The sequence below is a fragment of the Excalfactoria chinensis genome, chromosome 4, assembly GCF_039878825.1.
Source record: "Excalfactoria chinensis isolate bCotChi1 chromosome 4, bCotChi1.hap2, whole genome shotgun sequence".
Taxonomy (NCBI): domain Eukaryota; kingdom Metazoa; phylum Chordata; class Aves; order Galliformes; family Phasianidae; genus Excalfactoria; species Excalfactoria chinensis.
The window spans coordinates 6110717-6132744 of record NC_092828.1 but is presented as its reverse complement, the minus strand read 5'-3'; the positions used below and the strand labels follow the sequence as shown (position 1 = coordinate 6132744).

Below are 22028 nucleotides of genomic sequence, written 5' to 3'. Positions count from 1 at the left end.
ATGTAACTAATAGGAAATGCCTAGGGACTACTGATGAAAAAGGCACGAGAAGCCCTTATCCTTATGGTTATCTGATAAGTATCTGAGAGTGGCATGTATATATCTCCGTGTCAGTATGGAGAGGTAACGAGGAATCGTGACTCTCTTGTCCCAGCACCGACAGGGAATGACATTTTCTAAATAGAAATCAGTGCATTACTTTGTTTAGGTGGTCCTAAAAGGGAAAATAAATGGCATTAAAGTACTCTGTGCATTGTGTGCTGTAGCAATCATCTTGGGTACGCGTGCTGATTCTCACAAGCAGTGAAGTAATGATGTGATACATTTGTGAGTCTCAAATGTGGAAGCCTGTGGACTAGGGTGGTAATTATAGAAGTGCTGGTGGTGTGGCTGATGTGTTTTGTATAAGGGGAGAGCTGAGAGGGTTCTGGAGAGCGGCTGGGTGCGTTTCAGTCTCTGCAATTAGTGAGAGGATGTAAGTGGGTGTGAGTGTTGAGCACATCTCTGGGTCAGCGCAGCCCCGGAAACCGCTTCTGTTTTTCTTGGTCTCTTGCAAATTAAAAGAAGGAAAGCAACTTGTTTTTCACTGAGCTTAGGTAAATAAAAACGTGTAGCATTTACCTCTGTGCCCTATAGCCTTTAGCGGAGACTGCACATGTGCTTTAGTGAAGCTAATGTTTGGTTTCCTTTTGTGTGCATACTCCGAAGTCCAGCTCTTATTCCTTCGGAAATCAGTGTGGGATTCTTCCCGTTAATTTCAGTATTATTTCCAGCAGATTCCTTCAGTCTTAAGAAGCGTAGTTAGAAACAATACATGAGAAAAGAATATAATTAAATTTCACTGGCTACTGCCCTTCTGTCCGTGCTGCTTGGTGGTGGTTTTCCTTATTGAACTCCTGCAACTGTCCAAATTCTTCATCCCACATCCCAAGTCACAGAAGGCGACAACCTGCTTCTGCTGAGGGCAGTGACAAAGGCTGTTAGATGTGATTCTGGCAGAGTCACGGTGGTTCCGTTGCATATTTCCATGCTGGTAAGCTCTCTTCTCTTACATCCATTTTACTGACCCATATACTTGCGCTGCATTTATGGCTTATTTCTGCTGGGCTGTGCTTTGGTTTTAAAGTCTGCCTTGAGTCAAAGTGCTGTTTGAGGTCATGGCACATGCATGCCAAGCCTACCAAAACAGAGGCTGGGCTTCAGGATGCACGAGGTGCATGCCAGGAGCATGAGATGTTTCTGAAGTACGCCTCTTCTAGGAATTTCAGTAGAGCACATTGGCAAACCTAATTCATAGCAGCTTCTGTGTTTGTGTTCAGAGTGGGATATTTGTGTTTGTTTTGACATCTCGTTCTTTGCCCAAATTAATATGAATGTTTATTTTTAAAAGGACGGGTAACGTTGTTGGGGAGTTTCTTGTAAATAAGTGACAGCTGTGAGTAAAGTTACAGCCTAGGTAAGAATGCAAAGTGAAGGTAGGTGCCCCAGGGGATCAGTTTCATGTTACATGTGCAGGGTTGTAAATGAGCTGAATACCCAACCTGTCATTTTCAGGTCTTATTTCTGTAGATCGAGACGAGGTTTTTCAGCAGTTGGCGTTTTGTTAAAAGTGTAAATCACTCTGATGTTTCTGCTGTGCATAAGGGAGGGTTGGTAGGAAAAAGCCTTTTGAAAGGATGCTGTCAAGGGAGTTTTCCTGCTTATTGAATCATTGCGCTTGTAAGAATCCCCAGGAATGTGACAGTGAAAACTCTCCTTCCCAGGGCTGCTGTCCCCCATTTCTTGTGTGTGTTGGTTTCTCATTAGGGGGTTACTGATGAGTGCTGTGCTTCTTGGCATTGGTGCATCTTTCAGAAAAAAGAATTGAGTTATTTGAAAAAAGAAAAAACACATTTAAAGAACTAAATGGACTTTGCCAGCAGACTGATGGAAATGAAAGGTAGGTTGAATTTTGGGCCTGCAGACCTGGCAGTGTGCTTTACATGTAATGTGTATGCCTTATTTGAGAGGCATCTAATCGGTCAGCAGCAGAAAGATATGAACCTTTTCACACCTCTCTGTAGAGCAGCTAGTCCACATTGCAGCTCCAGAAGGCACTCCTGTGCTGTGGCAGCTGTACGCCACGTGGTGACTGCTCAGGGTGCACCTTATGCCTATTGGTATTTTAGAAGGACTAAACTCCAGCAGTCATCAGCAGGACAAGAGCTTTGGCACTAAGATTATTTCTCTACTGAGGAGCAGTACCAAACCCATTCATAGCTGGATTGAGCTGTCAGGATAACCTTTGCTTTCCTTAAATACATTTAGATAAGCCTAAAGGTCTGGCTTGTACCCATCCAAGCAGAAAACTCAGGGTTAAGGCTTCTCACTGCATCCAGGTGCTCTTACCATTCCCGCTCACCTGGCAAAGCAGGAGTGGCAGAGAGGTGTCCAGGCACTTGTGGTTACAGTGCATCCCTGTGCTGCTGCTGCTCTGTGCTCCCTGGGGTGTTAGTGGCTGGCAGTGGAAAAGCAGCAGGCAAAGGGGGAATGGTGCAGATGGAGTGAGAGGTTTTAACACTGAGCTTCCTGGCTTCTACGAGAGCAAGTCAGACCCTTAACGTTGTTTTACTGTATTGTTTGTCTTTAACTGTTTAGTAAAAACCTGAACATGATCCAGGCTACAGAGCTTGTAGTGGATAAGAAATTTAAAAGCTTTGGTTCAAGATTACAGGAGGCTGCAAGAGAAGTTAAAGACATGGAAATGAGGATGGGATGACAGGCTGCTATTTTGCCTCAGAATATTGAAGATTGTGAAGGGCTGTGGAATTGAATTCATGACCCTGGAAGTCAGGCTCAGCTTAAGAAGTGTCAGGTTGGTAGGGGTTCCTGAAGGTCTCAGTTTAGGATAAGCTGAGCTTGTTTCCCCTTAACAAAGGATCTAGGATGCGGGGGGAGGATGTTTGCCTTTTGCTCTCTGTGTTTCATAAAATGCTGTACCATGTATTCAAATAAGCCAGTAAAGTGACATGATTTTTTTAAACAGAGTTTGGTGTTTGCGGTGCTCAGTGTTGCTTTGGACCTCTTTACAGGTCTGTTCCTCCCTGGCACTGAGCTGCATCATTTGCTTCTAATGGGGGTGTGGAAAATACTGCTCTGAAACACACATCATTTTCTCCTGCCTTTCCAAGGGGGTGCTGCAAAACCGACCGCGTGGTGCAGTGCGACGTTTCTAGAAACAGCAGATTGTAGCTAAATGGTGGAAGCAGTAGTTTTTTGTTCAAACGTTTCTGATTCATAGTTAAACCGTTTCTCTGCAAATGTAAACTTCAAGTAATGACTGCCGCTGTGATTAAGTTACTGTAAGTTTACTTAAGTGTTGAGTTATTGTCTGCGATTCAGTGATAGCGCGCTTAGGCGGAAAGATTGTGCAACAGGAAGTCCATGCTGCAGTTCAGAAAGGATTTTGGCAAGCCAGGGTTTGTGGGCTTTTTGTGGTCAAGGTCACTGGATGTGTTTGAGTTCTGGGCACTGTTAGCAATGCCGAGGTGCTCCTGGGGTGGGTTTTCTCCTCCTTGTTCTGCTGCTTTCAGCTCCTGCTCTTCGGGGCTTGCTCTGCCGTGCCTTCTAGCTCTGGCATTCATTTTAAAGGCATAAGGGAAAAACAGGCTGCACCTCTGTGTGATTCACAGAAATGGTTATTTTAAAGAGCTGTGTTTTGCAGGGCTGTATTTTATGCTTTCCTGAGGCAGCTCTAGTGAGAAGAATTTTTGTGAGGGATGGCTTTTAATCTCGTTATCAGTTTGGGCTGTGTGGGCTCTTCCTTGACAGATCTTTCTGCTATCTCTGAGGGAAATCAACTGTGCTACATCTCTCCTCTTTCATCTTAAACATTTCTAGCAAAGTCGTGTATATTTTATGTACTTCAGCTTGGTTTCAAACTCGTCATTGAAATCCCGGCTTTACTCCTGGTTAAGAAGCTGACCATTAACATGTCACTTGTACAGCAGGCAGTGTTATTATATTCAGTATGAGTAGGACTTGCAGTGTTGTTTTTACATTGGCCTCAAAACATAATTGCATTTTACTAGTGCAGTTGCATATTTTGGTGTGAAACGTGAACAAGTCTATAACATATTAGAGTGCATATTAGAGTGCTTTAAAATAAAGATTGGGGGTTTATAAGTAAGTTCCCATTAAAGGATAGCAGTTATTCCTGGGATAGGTATGTAGCATTTGTATTGCATCTTCGTGTTGTGTCTGTGTCCTGTACCACTTTAGGAGTGTGTAGTTTATTTATTCAAAATGCCTGTCTGAAGGTTGTGTGACCACGGAGGGTTCGGGGATGTAACAGCAGACAGTAGGTTAGCAAGGTGCCAGATTCCCATGAACAATATTTGGTGGGATATTAAGTGCTATTTACTGAAGTAATGGGCGATTTGTTTTTTTTTTTCTGAGCACCGTAAGCGTTTATAAGGATCTGTCGTCCTTCTGTGTCCCATCTGCAAGATCCTTTTGCTGTTTGCTGCTGGATAAGCAGTCTGAAGTGTTGAGCAATTGCATTCAAATGAAAGCTAGCAGCGGTTGTTAGAGGTACTGCAGGTCAGGTGCTGCTGGGAGTGCAGTGAACAGGAGAAATCACAGTCACCCGTGTTGAGTCATCTTCAAGTACAAGAACTGTTTGAGTAGGTAAAGAATGTAATGGCCAGGCTGTAGTAAGGCTGCTCAGTTCTGCTCCTTGCAAAGCCCTTTCCCCAGCTGCTGGTTTCCTTCACCGAGTATCCTGTGTGCAGAACTGGGATGTGCTGTGCAGATGGCAGTCTGTCAGGGCATGCTTTTTGACCCTGTCAGAGGCTTCAGATACAGACGTTTCTATTGCGGGGTAGCTGAAGAACGTCAGCCTTCTGCATACATATTGGGCTAATTCGGATTATAAAGTAGGAAACAAAACCTTTAAATTCACACAACAGCATCGTTTGCATTTGCACACGAGAAATATCTGCCCTGCTTTGCTCTGCGGTGTTTAAAAGTACTTGTTTTGTAAGAGGGAAAATTCATGTACTGTATTCTTGTTTTCATTTTTCCTTATCACTTCAGGAAGTCCCTTTTTTCCACCCACACTTAACTGCTTTTGTGTAAATGTAATGGTTTAATATTATTCCCTGGAGTACTCTTATATATTTATGACATCCATACACTAAAAAGATACTCTCTGAATATCTCGTTATGAGGATTAGTTTTCATTTTAAGACTCCATAAAGAGGATATAAATGAAGCCTGTACTTTGAACTGATTTTTTTCCTTCCTCCAAATGTTTAATGTGTATTTATTTATCAACCTGCAGTGCTCCAAGTGTGATGCTGGTTTAGGGATGAGATGAGCATCTTGCTCATATTTTGCCAGAGAGCTTTCAGTGGTGGATTAAGTATGATGCATTAGCTCATCAAACAAAATCGCTGTGTAAAACTTCTGAATTGAAGCAGACCTACATAGATAAGCACTAAACATGTATACTTGGACAATGGATCTTCAGTAAATACGTATTTTTGCTGTTGTGGGCTTTTTTATTAGTTAAATTTTAGTAGGAGCAGATCACAGTCATATGTAAATTCAATGTTCAGCTCCTTACTGAATTGCATATAGTGTTCCATAATGTACAAGCCTGGGCAAGATCTTTCTCACTCTATCTGGAGCTTGTAAAGGTGTGGAATCCAATCAAAATACAAATCTTGGCTGGGGTTGCATAGACGCTTCTTAACAGTGCAGTGAGAGTGTCCTTTTAAAACACTGCCTTATTCCCTTAGTGTTTTCAGCTTCCTTCCACTGTTCAACCTCCCGAGCCCTTGCTGCATTTTTTCTTATTGCGAGAAATGTTCTTTGTTTACTGACTGTAGATTTTGTTCCTGTTTTTAATAGCTTCAATCCTTGAAATCTTGTTCTGCCATCAGAACAAGCAGGCTGGCTATAACCTGTTTTTATTACATTTCCGTGGCTTGAATAACTCGTCTTCTCTCTTTCTTCGTAGGCATTCGACCTCCGATCATGAATGGGCCCATGCACCCACGCCCGTTGGTAGCATTGCTGGATGGCAGGGATTGTACAGTAGAAATGCCTATTCTGAAGGATGTAGCCACAGTGGCGTTTTGTGATGCTCAGTCTACACAAGAAATTCATGAAAAGGTAATATTGCAACGAAAAGTCGGTGTCTTAGAAGATGCAGATAATTTAATGGTTACAGATACTGTGTTTTGTGTTTAGACTTTGTAGTGGGGTTAATAATTAAAGGACCCATAAATCACCAAGTTAATTTATTAGAAGTAATGAAGAAAGGTGAAAATGTCTGTGTCGGACTATGCCTTCTGTGCAGTGTATCCTTGGCTGGGCCTTGCCTGTATGCTTACCAACCGAATTAGATTTGGGGAGAGCGTTGTATCTGGGAAAACTGCATTACATGATGTTTTGAAATGCTTCTTGGAAACACTGTTGCTAAGCTTTCAACCGGAAAGCCAAATATCAGTGTTGAATTGGCTCTGCAAAGAACTTCCAAAGTGCTCTGCTTAGCCAACTGTTGGCTTAGAAGGTGCATGCGTTGTGAATTCATGCTGGAATTTCAAACCCAAGGCTAACCAAAAATCTATTTTCTAAAAGCATTTAGAAATGCGTTCTAGCTGTACATTATCACAGAAACTTGTGCCTTTCCTGATGATTCGGAGACATGTAAAAGAACCAGTGGCTTCTGATGCTTTCAAAGGATTTCTCCTTTTTTTTAGAGGCATACTCATTTTTTGTGATGATAGCTAAGGGTGCCAGCTGCCTTGCATGCCTGTATGTTCTCTTTTGAAGGCTTCTTTCAGCACGAAGGCCTAGCATCTACCCCAAATCTTTTCTGCTCCTCATACTGCAGTAGAGCCATTCCACATCTGTATTTTTACAGAGATAGAATTAATTTTGATGAAGTTATTGTTGGCTGTTAGCAGAGAAAGCCTCAGCTGCCAAGTATTCCTTTACCTGATAGGGTGCAACCTGCTTTTGTGGAGGTAAAAACTGCAATGAATTTGGTGGCAGAGGAGGTCAGTTAGATCTGTTCCAGGGGAATTAATGTTTCCCCTCTCCAGTGAAGATCCATAACAGATGCATACAAATCCATGAATATTAACGTTAATGAATATTAACGTTAAGGCTTGCTGTATGTCTACATCTGCTTTTGCAAACAGAGCGTATGGTTGTGTGCACTGCTGAGCGTGCTTCAGATATGAAAGCATTACGTCAGCTGGGCTGAATTGCACCAATAATCTTGCTTCTCTACAAAGATATTGTTAAGCTTGTTCTATGCTAATTATAGTAACCCTTAGGCTTGTTATTTCAGAAGCTTTTCACTAACTGTTTTAATTGCTTATTTACTTTTCATTTTCTTATATAGCATTGTTTAAACATTTTAGAGCCTGGTATCTGTATGTGATGAAAGACTTAATCTTTTCTTTGACTTTCCTATAAAACCAGCCACTTGCATAGAATACCAATACAGTGTTTTCCCTTCTGTTACTACATGAATAATTTTTCTCTGTAGTCCCTTTCATGTCAGCATTTTTGTGGTGAGAACCCACCAACAAACTCTTCCAGCTGCCTAAGAAATACATTTTTATCCTGAAAAAAAGTTTCCATTGTTGAAACTTTCAAGATTTTTAAGAGCGACTGTTGTGTATTTTTTTTTTCCCAGCACTGGAGGATTAAAGAGCTTTTTTATGCTGCGAGAGCACAGCAAACTAAAACAGCTGGTTCTCATGTTTCAGACAAAAATAAGAGGTGACTCTCCTCTTGTAAAGCTTGTATTCCTTGGTGGCTCTCTGATGCAGATTTGTTCTCCATACAGGAATATGCTTTTGTCAGAACAGTTGTCAAGGATGATCTTATAAATTGTTTTCTGCAGCGCTGCTATTGGCTTAACGTTCTTTTGATCTTTTATTGTGTTGTGACATTCCATTTTGGGAGAATAAGATTTTACTGAAACCTAATGCCAATTCCATACATTGAAAGAGATGAGTTTTTCTGCTGTGTGTGCTGCTGGAAATGTTTACTGCTGTGGCAAGGGAGCCTAAAAGTAACTAATTTGAGAACAGATACAAACAAGTGAGAACTTCTTTGTATTCATCAGTAATTTGAGATTCTGATTTTTTTTAAAGTTCATTTGTAAAGGTTGAAAAAGGCCTTTTCTCTTAATTATGTGTCTCAAGAAATGTAATATAAGGACTTATTTCTGTCCGGTTTTCATGTTTAAATGCTGCTTTGATTTTACTCTTTTCCTGTCTCACACCACCATCAGAAATGTGGCATGTGGGATAACTGGATTCCGGTTAGAAGGACTAAATAGCACATGAAGAATAAGCAGTGTCAATGCTGTTTCACCCTATTGGTAAATAACAGCTGTCTGCTCTTCAGGTGAACTCTGACAGCTGCACCACCTGTACAGTGCTCTGCTTTGCTTACAGAAATCCACGTCATTTATTTTTAATGCATCAGTGGGGAATTCCTGAGTGGCACGATCGCCTTTCCTTAGAAACACCAAATATTTTCCCTTATCTGTGATGTATAGTGAATGAATTATGGAAGTTGAAAGCCAGCATGCGTATCTCAAGTTGTAGCTTTGGGAAAGAGAGTGACTGAAACTTGATGAGTAACACAGGTAATCTGTTGCTGATCTTTACAAATATTTGTATTTAATGCATATGCTAAATATGCTTCCATTGTTTCTTACCTTAAAAGAATTAATTTTTATTGAACCCAATAATGTGTCTATAAAGTGTGTTTTCACTAGCAACCAGTACGTTGTCATGATACAGATTTTCATTAGTCCAAAGGGTGATGCAGTCCTAAAACACTTGGGTTTGCAGTTTGTCTTCTACCAGACGATGCACTTCTGTGACAGAAATCACAAACCCTCATCCATTTTAAAGGAATAGAACATAGATCAATTTATGAAATGCAGAGCCCTGCTTACTTTGCATATGCAAAGTGCTCACTTTTCACTTCAGTTGTTTGCTTACTTTGGAAAAAATGACCTCCAACCCATTTTAGAGCTATAGCGAAGAAGTACCTGTATTTGAGTACTGCCTGTCTAATACATTGTTTGGAAATGGTACCTTAATGAATGTAATTATTTTTCTCAGGGGAGGTTTTAAAATCAGGAGTTGCTTATTCAAAGCAGTATTTAAAATGTTTGTAGATTTATAATGCATATTCCTGGCTGTTCTAAATGGCACTGACTTGTTAATTAAAATATATTTGATAATGGATGTTCGCTTTCTAAAGACCATTGTGAAGGAGGAGATGACAGAAGTCCAGGAAAAGACTTTAGTGCTGAGAAGAATGAAAGGCTGCAGAAGGATGAGAAGTGAAGAAAGCTGTGTTGTTTGGTGGCTTGCACAGCTCCCTGATGGCAAAGAAGTGAGGAATCAGCAGGAGAAGAGGAAACACTCTGGAATCCAGAGGAGGGATTCCTGCTTGCCATGAGAAAGTTTGAGGAACAGGATGATGGCTTAAATAGCATGTTTAAAAGTGGCTAGACAGGAATGGAAGTGGAGAGTGCAAGAAGAGGAATTTGTGAGATTGTGAGACAGCATGAAACTGCAGCCTGGACCGTTTGTGTTTTTCCTTTTCACAGACAAGCTGAGGGATTTTAACACATCATTTGTATGGGTCAAAAGCAAGATGCCAGCAAATGTCACTATGTACCTTATTGCGTGTGCTAATGAAGTTTTCTTCAGATAGGTTAGTGTGCAAGTTTCATTTCTGTGGGGATTTTCCTATGGCAGAGAACTTATTTCTCATTCTCTTTTTATGGCTGAAGAAATTGAAGTATGGAAAATAAGTAACTTGAAGTAAGTAATCGCTTGTATTAGAACTCTGCTTCACCTCAGGTCAAAGATTTGTTACTGGTGCTGCTTGTTGGAAAGCAAGCTGGGTCTCATTGCTTTGAGAAGGCTGCCAGCGCTGAAGTGAGTCCTGACTTATACTGAGAGTGACCCAAAGTACTGCAGTAACTTTGCAGCTGAGGACATTTATTATAGTTTGGAAGTTACGTGTGTGTAGGGCTTTATTGACTTTTAAAATGACTTTTATTTTTGCCACTCCCCATCTCAGTGGGGAAGGGTGGTTTGTGTTCAGGGCTGTTGTAGGTATTTGTATCTCAGGATGCAGCAGTCATTTCAGCTTTTGGCTTCTCGGTTCTCTCTTATTATAAAGACTGTACACAGCGATGTGAAGTTGAGCATTTTGTCAGTCAAACTGTATCATGGGGAGCTGGTGGGAAATGGGAACTGGGCTTTCTTACCCTCTCAGGAGACTTCACTGAGTCATTTGGGGTAGAAATTCACTTTGAGATTTCGGTGGTTTGACCTATTTATTTATTTATTTGAGTTCATATTAATATCGATTAAACTCAGTATGTTAAATTGTTTTTTATTTCTTCTACAATTAATGTGCAAATCTGCCTTTTTGGTTTTCAACCTCAAACTGCCTCCAGTTAGCAGTTCGTTCCACCAGAAATATGGGCGTTCATCCAAAAAAACCAAAACCGAGCACAAAAATAACTGGCTTGCTTTCTTCTTCATTCCAGGTTGACTTGCTTTTTGCTCTCTCTTCCCCTGTTCTCTCCTCCTCTGTCTGCCAAAGTCCCTCTCCTATCGAGTGCCATTCATGGCTTACTACTCTTTCTCCCTCTGTGTCAGCTTACTCAGCCAACACCTTCTGCTTTCTGTAGCTTTGCTCTTTCCCTGCTCTTTCTACTTCTTTACTTTGGAGGCATCACAGGCTTGAGCACTCCATGGAGGTTTTTGTGTTGCCTCAGATTTTTGGAATTCTTTGGTTTTCAGTCTTCCTGACTTCATTACATATAGAGAGAGAAAAAGTGCACTTCCTGGCTAGAAGGAGCTATGCATAAAAATAATATACAAACTCTGGCAATAGAAGTGTTAAGGCCAGCAGAGGAAAAATAAAGGGATCCCTGCAAACTTGAATGAAAGAGACAAAAAGCACAGCTGATGACAAATGAGCTATAGAGCAAAATGTATGTGCTGAAGAAAGAATCTGGACATGTTTTCTTATTTATTTATTTTCCTTTTTATTTCTGTGGTTTCCTACATCTTCAGCTGGAAGGAAAAGGAAAAAAAAGGCAGGAGGTTGTTTTGGCTGGATTTACTGCTTTCAGATGCCCAGTTCCTCAGAACATTGAGGAAGATGCAGTACTCAGCTGGAAGTGCGGGTGTAGTCTGAGTGGTAAACCCACACTGCAGCCTCGCAAGGGTTAGCAAAGCTAAAATGCCTCACATTCCTTGACCTCTGCTAAAAGCACAAAGCAAAATTACATTTGCAAGAATACTGTGTTTCCATACATTTGTTGTAAATGATAACATTGAAAAGCTGATCTTCCTGTTTGATGGAGTAGGACGGGGTGTTTTCAGTCACTGGTCTGTGTAGGAATTAACTGTAGAAGTGTTTCCAGTTATTATTTAAGACTGTTTCAAAGAGAAGCTGAAGAACTTTCATAGTGCAACAGATGTTTGGAAACTGAGACAAATGAAACACATTGCTGATGTTCAGATGGCTGCTTGATTTGTTTCTGTTTTATTAATGGTAAAGTAAGATAATTTTTGCAGCTTCAGGTTCTTATCCATTTAAAAGTGAAGCTGTAACTTTGCATTTGCACCAGCACTGCAGTTTATATTGACGATACGTTCCCAGCATGGTAATTGTCCAGCATTCAGTGTATACGGATTAAAATGAAGCTGTAATGGATACTTGGGAACAAGTTGATGCTTAGGAGTTGATCCAGAACATTGAAGATTTAGGGAGACTGTTTGAATGTACCTTGAATCAAATTCCTTATGATAGACTGAAAGAAAAATGAGAAAGTGAAACCCTAAAAACCTTTCTTACACCTAATGAAACAAAATACTACCTTTAGCATTTATTACAGTAAGGTTGTATAGAAAATTGGTGTCTGTATTCAATGACTGTTCTGCCTGATTTGTCACTGGTCAAGCTTAGAGGTCAAGTGCAGCCTTAGCAGCAAGCTGGCAGCACCTGCAGACAGGGCTGCTGTGCCCAGCAAGCAGCTTGTATTGATCCTACAGGCAGAGCAGGCTTTGCCATGTGCACAGTTAGCCGCAAGCATTCTACTTCATTTCCTGGTACTGGATCTTCACTAAGGATCACTGGGCCTTGAAAATTGCTGATGGTTATTAACAGCTTTTTTTGATGTAGTTATGTGGGTTGATGTTGTGTTGTTGGTGACTTTCACGATCCACTGATCCTCTGGCAAAGAAGTTTGATCCACCCTCGTGTCTTGACTGAAATGCTGCACAATTCTGTGATGTTAATAGAGCATACAAGTTAATGCATAGGAGTCTTTATAAAAAGATCTTTCATTTAAAGCCTTTTTTGCCTTCCAGTTCCTAGAACTCCACAGTCCAGGTTGTTTTTGTTCCCACATTTCCAGTTTGTCAGTTTTCCCATGTGCTGTATGGAGCTGTGAGCTGTTTCTCTTTACCTTTGTCACTTGAATAATTCAGGTTAAATTTTTTATACTTCTTTGTTTTTATATAAGATATAAAGCAAAGTCATAATGTTTAGTGCATGAACTAATAGCAGTAAATCAGTAGAAGACCACTAGGCAGTGTTCTGGTGAAAGTGTGTTTCATGAATTGGATGTGTTACTGACAGTGACCCTGATTGTAGGAATCAAAGATCGAGCTGATGTCTCATAAACAGAATCTGGAACTAAGAGCAGCACAGACTGATGGATTTAGGGACCTGCTGGCTGCTGTTTGAGCACACCAGGTTATTTTAGTTTTCAATGTGTTTGTTTTGAATGGATCCATCACATTGTTCTGATGAGTCTTTTCAAGCAATTAGAAGCTTCCTGCAACCTTTCCCTAGAATACTGACTATGAACTTCATGGATTGCTGCTCTTCTGCAAGTCAAGTAATGCAAGGCCTACTCAACTTAAGTGAAATGCTTTGTCTACCTGAATGTGCAAAAGTAACTTGTGGCGACATAGGAAGATTTAACTGGGGATGACACAGCAAGTTTCAAGTCCAAGAAATGCAATATCCTGTCATTTCTAGAACCAGATGGAATATATCACTTCTGGTAATGATTTCTGAGAGGTCTTTTTAAGAAATAACACTGTGCTGTCATTCTCTATTTATTTTATAAATGTTTTCTGTCTCTACATTGAAGGAGTTTGGCACTGTATGTGCTGTGTTATCATCTGGATCGATCTGCAAGCCTTTGAGACCAGTTGTTGGTAGTGAGAAGTGGTGTACATCTAGATCAACCAACGAGCAAACTGGCTTGCTGTCCCATTAACATTTTGTAGTACTCTTAGGCTTTTTGCTAAAATGCTCAAGATGCTGAGCTCTTGTTCAAATAATATGAGGCATGTATGTTGTAATGGTCGTCATGTGGTATTTGGTGTGATGGCTAAAATAGCCTGGTGTTGAAACAAGATGACAAAACTGAAAGAGAAATGTTTAATAAGGATTTGAACCTTCAACTACATTCGCTACTCAAGATCTGTTAGATTCTTTGAAGTAGGAATGTTTCTTACTACAGTGTCAGCAGTTCTCTAAGCGCCTTGAAGAGGTGGCATATTGTGAAAGCTAAGTAGTCATTCTGAGGTTGAAGAACAGCAAAAAGACCTGTCTGAACAGTTCTGATTGGAAACGATGTCAGCTCACTGAGGAGGGTATGGAAAAAGGCATTCAGCAAGTTTTCTGTATCTCCACCTATAAGTAAGTCAGTAGCTGAGGGCAGAACAATGATGCAGATAGCTTCCTTCTGTCACCAAATGATTATGTAGTCCGACCTGTGTTCTGTGTTTGAACTTCTATCTCAGATCCTTTCGTCCAAAAAAGGCCGGCGGTAGTCAGATGGAAGCAGAAATGGCTGCTGTGTTTGTGCTGTATCAAACTTTGCCTGTTCTGTTTCCATGCAGGAGAGCTTAAAAAGAGTATTGTCTGACTGCCACATACCTGACATTTCTAGCCTGCTTGTTTATTATGTCTACAGTGCAAATTGTCAGGGGTTGATTTTTTTTCTTTGGTATCATAACTGCAGTAGACGCCAGGCCTGCTTATGTTTCTGCTGGATTTCAGTTTCATGTGTTACTCAGATTTAGTTCAAGTTTAATTTTTGATCTAACAATCTTACTAGACTTCAGTATGTTTAATATTTAATGGCTTAGAATGTAATTTGTACAAATACTATCAAAGTACAGAAAGTAGTTAAAGCTGTAAGTGGCATTATTAACATTAATCTTAGTGCGGAATGTTTCTAGTTTCAGATTCCCTATTTGTTTTTGCTTTTTTGATGCACTTCTGTCACATGGCTGGTTACCGAAAGCAGTAATATAATTTAATTAGCAATATGAATGTGAGATAATGTACAGCAGCAGAAGGCTACATGTTGGCAGTGCGTTTCTTTGCTAACTCGTCCATAATCCTAGAAGCTCTTAACAGTAAAAAGAAAATCATAAAAGATTTGTCGTATCTTTTGGTTTCATACCTCATATAATGAATAAATGAATGTGGAAATGGTTAATGTCAGCATTGAGCCATAGCTGAAAGTTGATTTTCCTTTTCATTCAGTGCATTCTTATACTAGCAAATACTTTCTGATATGCTTGTGCTAGGCCAGAACTGAATGGACTCAAAACCATAGTGTAATGAGTCCAGACCAGTGCTCACAGAGTGCAAATTACAGTCTACAGACCGAGTTAATAAAAGATGTATGATTATGAAGTGAAATTCCCAGATGAAATGCCTGAGTCCATTCATCTGTCTTTTTAGCCCTTGCTTACAGTGGTTCTTGAGGTAGTGGAAGCTCTCTGTGCACACAAACACTCTGTCCCTTTCCAGTTCTGGAGAGCAAAGAAAGAAGGGTCTATCTGTCCCATCAGTCTCGGGTGCATTGCTGTAAGTTACTGCACGTTATGTGTGAGCAACGGATGTTTTTGTCAGTGCTGCAGCTGTCTGCAGCAACCCCTTAAGAAGGTGCAGTGCTGTGTGTGATACAGTGCAGGATGGAGGACGTGGCCTACTGGGGAGGGCCAGGAAATCACAGAGATCTTCAGGACCTCAAAGCCAGAAGCATGGAAACGCATCAGTGTAGAACTCGAGGTTGTGACTTGGAGAAGGAGGAAGTCGTGCTGGAAACTTGAGAGTGCAAAGTAAGATGTGCATGAGGAAGAGTTGGATCCAGGTTTATGTTTTTACCAAGGGCTCTCAGTGTGTCTGTCATTGGACATGTGGAAGTGTGCATCACATGAGGCTTCATTAGGAAGGATTTCCACTAAGTATACTAGTGTTGGTGTAATGGAGTAGAGAGGGGAGTCTCAAATAGCAGTGTCTGCAGCTGGGTCACCCCCCTGAGAGCTGACCTTGTGCTTGAATGAGTGCATCAAGAGGGTAGAGTGGGACCAGCTTGGAGGAGTCTAGAAGAACTGGGCATGTGAAGCAGACTGTACCAGACACTTTGTGTTGCAGAAAGTCCAAACTGGTGCTAATGTCAATATGGAAGCAAACACAACAAACTGTTGTTTGTTTGGTTTTTTTAACCTTCTGTAACAGCTGAAGTAAAAGCATCTGATGAGAGCAGACATGCTGATGGGTCACTTCTGGATATAATCTCCAAAGGACTTGTACCATTAAGATCAAGGAGTTCTGTGTGCATGTAACCATTTAAATCTTCAGAGTCTGCAGCTGTTGTTTGAATTACGCTGTGGCCGCTGACTTCAAGGCTGTGTAACTTCTAATTTTCTTGTAGTTCTCAGTCTTGCAAATAACTTCTGCTCAAAGGGTTCTCATCTCAGAGCTGGGGTTGCCAGTCCCGGAACACCTATTGAAATACAGATTATTCTGTGGGGCATTCAGTAAGGAGCAGTTCTCTTTTATTTTCATGGGTTTTGTTGGCATTTTCTATTAAAATATTCTGTACATTTTAGTTTTTTAAAGTTACAGCTGCAGATCTTGTGTTCCAGTACCTTGTTGTCATGCTTTGCATGTGAGATCGTAGTTTGCTGTAGGTTTTGTTTTTAGTTTTCTTGATGTAGATTGTTAGCCCTGATATTGCCATACCCTAGAAAATGCTCACATGAGCAAAAGTAGCTCAGCTGAGAACGTCTCTACATGTACCAGGCCCAAAAGTCTATTGAATAAGAAATTGGAGCATCAGGAGAACTGTGGGATGTGCATGATAGGATCCACTTGATGTGATTGCAGCTAGCTCTAGCAATCTGTGCAATGATTACAAGATTTGGTGCTACAGTGCAGGTGGAAACCAATGTGTTTTGAAGAAGTGGAACAGTGCACTTACAGAGCCGTGTGGCATGCAGAGTCATGGCTGATTGCAAGGAGAATTTGAAAACTGCTGCACAATGCTTGCTAACTTCCTTCACATCCCTTTCTATTAACCTTTCTTGAGTAGGTTAGAGGTATATTCACATCATTTGAGAGAAATTAAAGTCTTGATGGTCCTGTCAGCTTATTTTTGCTTTGACTTTTGTCAAGTTTTACTTTTGCAGTGCTTATGCCTTGCTACCCTTTCTTCATTCCTATAGACGTTAGTTTTGATGGATAATCTCAATTGTGGTATTTATGACTTGCAGTGTCCCATCAGCAAGAGCTTAGACAGTTGCACCATCACTAAACTAAGGACACATGCTCTGTGTTAAGTGGGCTGATTTCAGTCTCTGTTGTCCAAGGGTTTTGTAATGATTACTGAATGTTTTCTATTCAGGTACTGAGAGGTTTAATAGTGCAGTGGATGCCTGTACCACTGTGTGATTGCTCTGTTATTTCATTCAAAACTGAACGTCAGCTGCCTAAACAAAAAAATGCTTATTGTTAAAACTGAGTGCCTGCTCTCATGTTTTGTTTTCAGGATGCGTGTACAAATGCAGTCCTGTATTTAGGGTCCGGTACTGCAAAACATCTCTGAAATGAGCTTTCCCTCTTAGTAAGAGCACAAATACTGAGCTCTTCATAAAGCTAATCTTATCATGCTAGAATAGACACGTCAGAAAGGGAAAAAACCAACATCCCTGAGTAGACTTGAAGATACTTGGACAAATACTCATTAAAATAAGAGACAAAGACTTAATGCTTGTACAGTCTTTAGTACTTGAAAGTTTGTATGCATGATTGAGATCCTATGAAAGGAAAATATTAAGTATTTATTTCTCTCGTTTTACTTGTAGGTACTAAATGAAGCAGTGGGTGCACTGATGTATCACACTATCACTTTAACACGAGAAGACCTGGAGAAATTTAAAGCACTTCGAATAATTGTCCGAATCGGCAGTGGTTTTGATAATATTGACATCAAATCTGCTGGAGATTTAGGTATGACTATTAGAGACTTTGTTTTACGTCGTATACTTGCCTCTAGAAACTTGATAGCATCTGAGTCGTTGCATTAATATTTCCTCTACAATTTATACTAACATAGTGTGTGAGCTGTATGATTTTCTCATCACTGTTTAAAAATCATTATAGAGATATTAGCATTAGTTAATTAAGTGATAATATTAATGGCTTTGTGACAGGATGGCAGGCTGCCTGTTCAAGTTAAATCCAAAGAGTACGGCTATAATTTTTTCCTCTCTTTTTCTTTTTTTACTTCAGTTGTGTGTTTTTAAGTACTGTCTGGTGTAATCCAATCACAAAATATAATTCCATCAGCATGGAAAACTACTACTGTTTGAATAAAAAATGTGATCATTATCAACTGTCTGGAGCTTATTTATGATGCATGAGATTTAGTGCTAAAGCACTCCATAATATAGAAATATCGATTTTATAGAGGAGTCAGCTGTTGCTGCTTCAGAATAAATTTAGATATGGGAACTATGTGCTTAGTGCTTCACTGGAAGAAAGCAGTAGTCTGATTTGTCCTTTGCTTCCTTTAGGATAACCCATCCATTATCTGTAATTTACAGATAAAAATGTATAACTGGAAATAAATGTCTATGTATTTTTTTTTTGTTTATTTTCTGAGTAGATTGAAAGTGACAGATAACATAGAATGGCTCGCATTTGAAAGAACCTTAAAGCCTACCGAGCCCCAACCCCCTGCCATGGGCTGGGTGCCCTCCACCAGCTGAGGCTGCCCAGGGCCCCATCCAACCCAGCATGAGCACCTCCAGGGATGGAGCATCCACAGCTATCTGGGTAGCAATGCCAGAGCCTCGCTACCATAATTGTGAATAAATTCTTCCTTACATCTAATCTAATATGTTTAAATAATAAACGGTTTCTCATTATGCTCTGGGAAGATCTCAGAATTGTTTATTTCCATGTGACAGTCCTTAGTCTTAGTAATAGCCGCAGTGATGTAGTGAGGAGCTGTAATACGGGTCTGTTTATCAGTAAATGAAAATAAAACAATCATTTGTTTCTAACGGCTGTGTAGTTTGCACAGCAGGGTAAAAACTTTCTGTGAATTTCTCTGAAGAAAGATCAGGCATCTCAGGCTGCGTTCCTATTTATTCTTAGTGGTACCAAAACTGGGTGTATAAGCCGAGCCCTAAAAACTAGACACGCATGTAGAGATTGCCCTGGGGTAAAATTCTGTATTCAAAACCAAAGACTAGTTCTGGATCAAAGGTCTCAGACCTGCCATGAGTCTGATTTGTGTGGAGAATCCCTGATGAGTGGACTATCTGTGCAGATTTGTTGGCTCTTGGGCAGGTCTCCGTGCTGAATGGTAAGTAAAGCTTATAATTTAAATGCATTCACATTACTCTTCAAGCCACAGTGTAGCAAACTTGGGGAATTCTCATTCATATGCAATGCTAATAATTCAGTTCTTAGGTTGTGATTAGACTGAGTTATGCAGTTAAGATCCATCTCATTTGTGTATTCCAGTATTTACAAAATATAGTTGTTGTCTCTTTCTAAAGCCAGTGAATGCTGGAAGACTTGCAATGTAAAATCTCTCCTGGTAACTGGGGCAAAGTGGTTGGAGTTGGTATCTAACTCCCTGCTCCTGGGACAAATCTCTTTTCATTTGTTGAATATGCATCACAAGGAATTGACATGAGAGTTAACTGCTCATTGTAAAAGGCTTTTATTCAGTCTTGAAATACAGTACAGAGTTGGACCCTAAGGTCTGACGTTCTCTTGAAATTTCATAGCAACTTTTGGAGTAATTTTCAGAGAGCATACTGATGAGGTTGTTACCAGCTTTTCACTGTTGTTTTCACGTTACAACTTCTTGAAATGCATGCAAACAGATGTTCCTCGGGTGATGTCTTTATGATCTGGTCTGTTAGATTGTTAGATCCAGATTGTTAGTTGTTGACTAGAAATTAGATGCGGGTTGTAAATGTAACTACATGCAAGTGAAATGTGAATCAAGGGTAACACCTGTTGTCTACTAAGTATTTCAGCATTAAACATTGATCATTGAAAACAAAGCATTGGGGAAAGGAACATAGAAGGAATGGACAAGAGTGTGTTACCTTTTCTGATATGCAACATCTCTTTTCTTCAGAGCATTGTCTTTACCACACAGCCTGCATAGTTTACCATGCCTTTTTGAAGCCAGATGTTTTTAAAGAAGGGGAAAATGGGGGTGAAAATGTTCCTACAATTTAGGAGTTAAGCTATCGTACTCTTAACGTATTAGGGAGGAAAATGTAAAGGCAAGCTCAATTTCTTGCATCTCTTCCCACATATGTGATATAACTTCTTAGGGTCATTTTAAGGCATTATCTTGTATAATTGATGCCAGCTTTTAGGAGACATGGTTATTAAATTCATTTTGCCATCTAAAGCCTGCATTTTTTTTGCCCCATGAAAGACCCTTTGTGTAAACAAACACAGCTGTTTAATATGGTACGCTTAAAGGGATTTTGTATTTTAATCATCCACTTTTTCCCTCATTCATTCTTTCTTTCATTTTTAAAATACGGTGAGTTTCATACTGCCATTGATGTTAGCAGGATGCCAACATTCATAGTGATGCTGTTTTATCTTTGTGTAAGTCCGTAGAGCAGTGACTCAGCACACACCAGAGCAGAGGAAAGAAAAGTAGTTCTGAGCTTCCTTATGTTGGCTGTAGAAAGTACTGGGCAGCAGAATGAAGGCATTTAAATGGAAAGCAGACAAACATGGAAGCTTCTATATAAGATATAAACTTGTTTGTTGTCAGATTATTGTCATTAGTCTTATTGAAATGAATGTTAGGTTTACTTTCTTGCTTCACAAGATATACTGGTATTAGCTGAAGGCACATTGAATATTTATTTATGTAAAACCCGAATAACTTGACAGGGAAAACAGTATTAAGGTTATTTTTATTAGTATACAGAACACTTTTTTTCCTCCACCATGGAATTCTACTGTATGCTGGTTTTGGTTTCAGTCAGCAGAATTAAGAGAGGAGCATTTATAGGAGCTGATGATTAGAGAATGAACCTGCAGTAAATAGAAAGAATGAAGACAGGTCAAAAACACTGCAGACTTTTTCAAGCGAACATTTTGCTTCACTGCTGTATATTCAGTACTGGAAGGTAAAAGCTAATAAAGAAAGCCAAACCAGAATGAACTGACTTACGTTCCATTACAATCAATGCCTTTTCTTTTGTTTTTTTTAAGTAAAAATGGAGTACCTTGAGTCTTGAATGAGTTTTCCTTCCAGCACAGCCTGTGGAGATCTGTAGTAGTCTTTCAGCTACTTGACGTTACAGCTTTTTCAACTATTATTAGGAAATTGCATTTTTAAATGAGCTGAAGCTTTGTGTTACCTTTGTGTTCAATGCAGAAGCAGATTTTGTATTTCAGTATTGAAATTTAAATGAGTTTTCTTTAATATGAAGGACCAGGAAAGGACTTGGATTCTATGTGTGGCACCTCTACAAACTCCTATGCAATAGGAAACAGATTGTTCCTCCCTGTGTTATTACAACCTATTTATGTCTTGGAAAAAGCATTTTGTTAAGGTTTATAAGGGTGTTTTTCATTTTAAGTTAATCATTTTTTGTAACACATAGACAGCTTTTGGGAGGGTATCTGCTCAGTAGCAGAAAGTTAACTCACACAATGAAGTGCAAACAATGATCTTTAACCTCACTGACTTTGTGGTGAGAGAAAAGCATGTATTTCTTCCTGCTATTCAAAGCACAGAACCCACTGTGCACATAAAGCACTTACTGACATATTGATTAGGTTACTAAGCTACCTGACCTCTATATACTTACTTCTGTGGTTTTGGTTGTCCATTTGTTGTTTGCCTTAATGTGGAGAAGCAGTATGTAGTAAAAGAAAAAAAAAAAAGGAGGTTTGCTCGTACTTCTTAACTAGTTTGTCAGATGTTTGCCTGTCACTGCTGTCAGGAACATTGTATTAGTGCAAAATAGGTATTGAAATAGCTGTAAATATAAGCGTCATACTCAGGGATTGCTGTTAAATGGGAAGAAGAAAGAAATGATTGGCAACCTGTTATCCTTTCCACCCATTCTTTGCAGGGATTGCAGTGTGTAATGTGCCAGCTGCCTCTGTAGAAGAAACAGCGGATTCTACCATGTGCCACATTCTGAACTTGTACAGACGAACCACCTGGCTTCACCAGGCCTTGCGGGAAGGCACGAGAGTACAAAGCGTTGAACAGATTCGGGAAGTGGCTTCTGGAGCTGCCAGGATCAGAGGGGAGACCTTGGGCATTATTGGATTAGGTATGTTTGGTGGTGATGTAGTTTAATACTCCTTTCCTTCCAAAGGAATCAAATCTTCCTTCCCAAAGATTTGAGCTTATAGAGACAGAACGCTTCACTCCGTTCCATGTCAAACATTCTGTATAGTACCACTTCATTCCTGGTGTTAATATATCTGAGATATTTTCCCTGTAGACATCATAGTTTCCCTCAGACAATTTTTGCAGTTGATATTCTTCGAGCTCTTTGAGTTTCTGTTCATCCTTCTGCTATTGTAATGCCCACTGCCAGGCACATTGGTTGTAAGGGGAAAAGACACTATTGTTTCCCTTCTCC

The 22028-nt window shown here is 40.0% G+C and overlaps 1 protein-coding gene across 11 annotated transcripts in view; it reads left to right on the top strand.

Annotated features, from left to right (window-relative positions):
• The window catches only part of CTBP1 (C-terminal binding protein 1), a 207180-nt gene that overhangs the window by 166957 nt on the left and 18195 nt on the right, over positions 1-22028 (top strand). For all 11 annotated transcript variants that reach the window (XM_072333999.1, XM_072334001.1, XM_072334008.1 and 8 more), the window contains 3 exons: positions 6005-6159; positions 17235-17379; positions 21507-21713. In XM_072333999.1, the coding sequence (XP_072190100.1) occupies positions 6005-6159; positions 17235-17379; positions 21507-21713 (507 nt within the window). The remainder of the gene's footprint in view (positions 1-6004; positions 6160-17234; positions 17380-21506; positions 21714-22028) is intronic.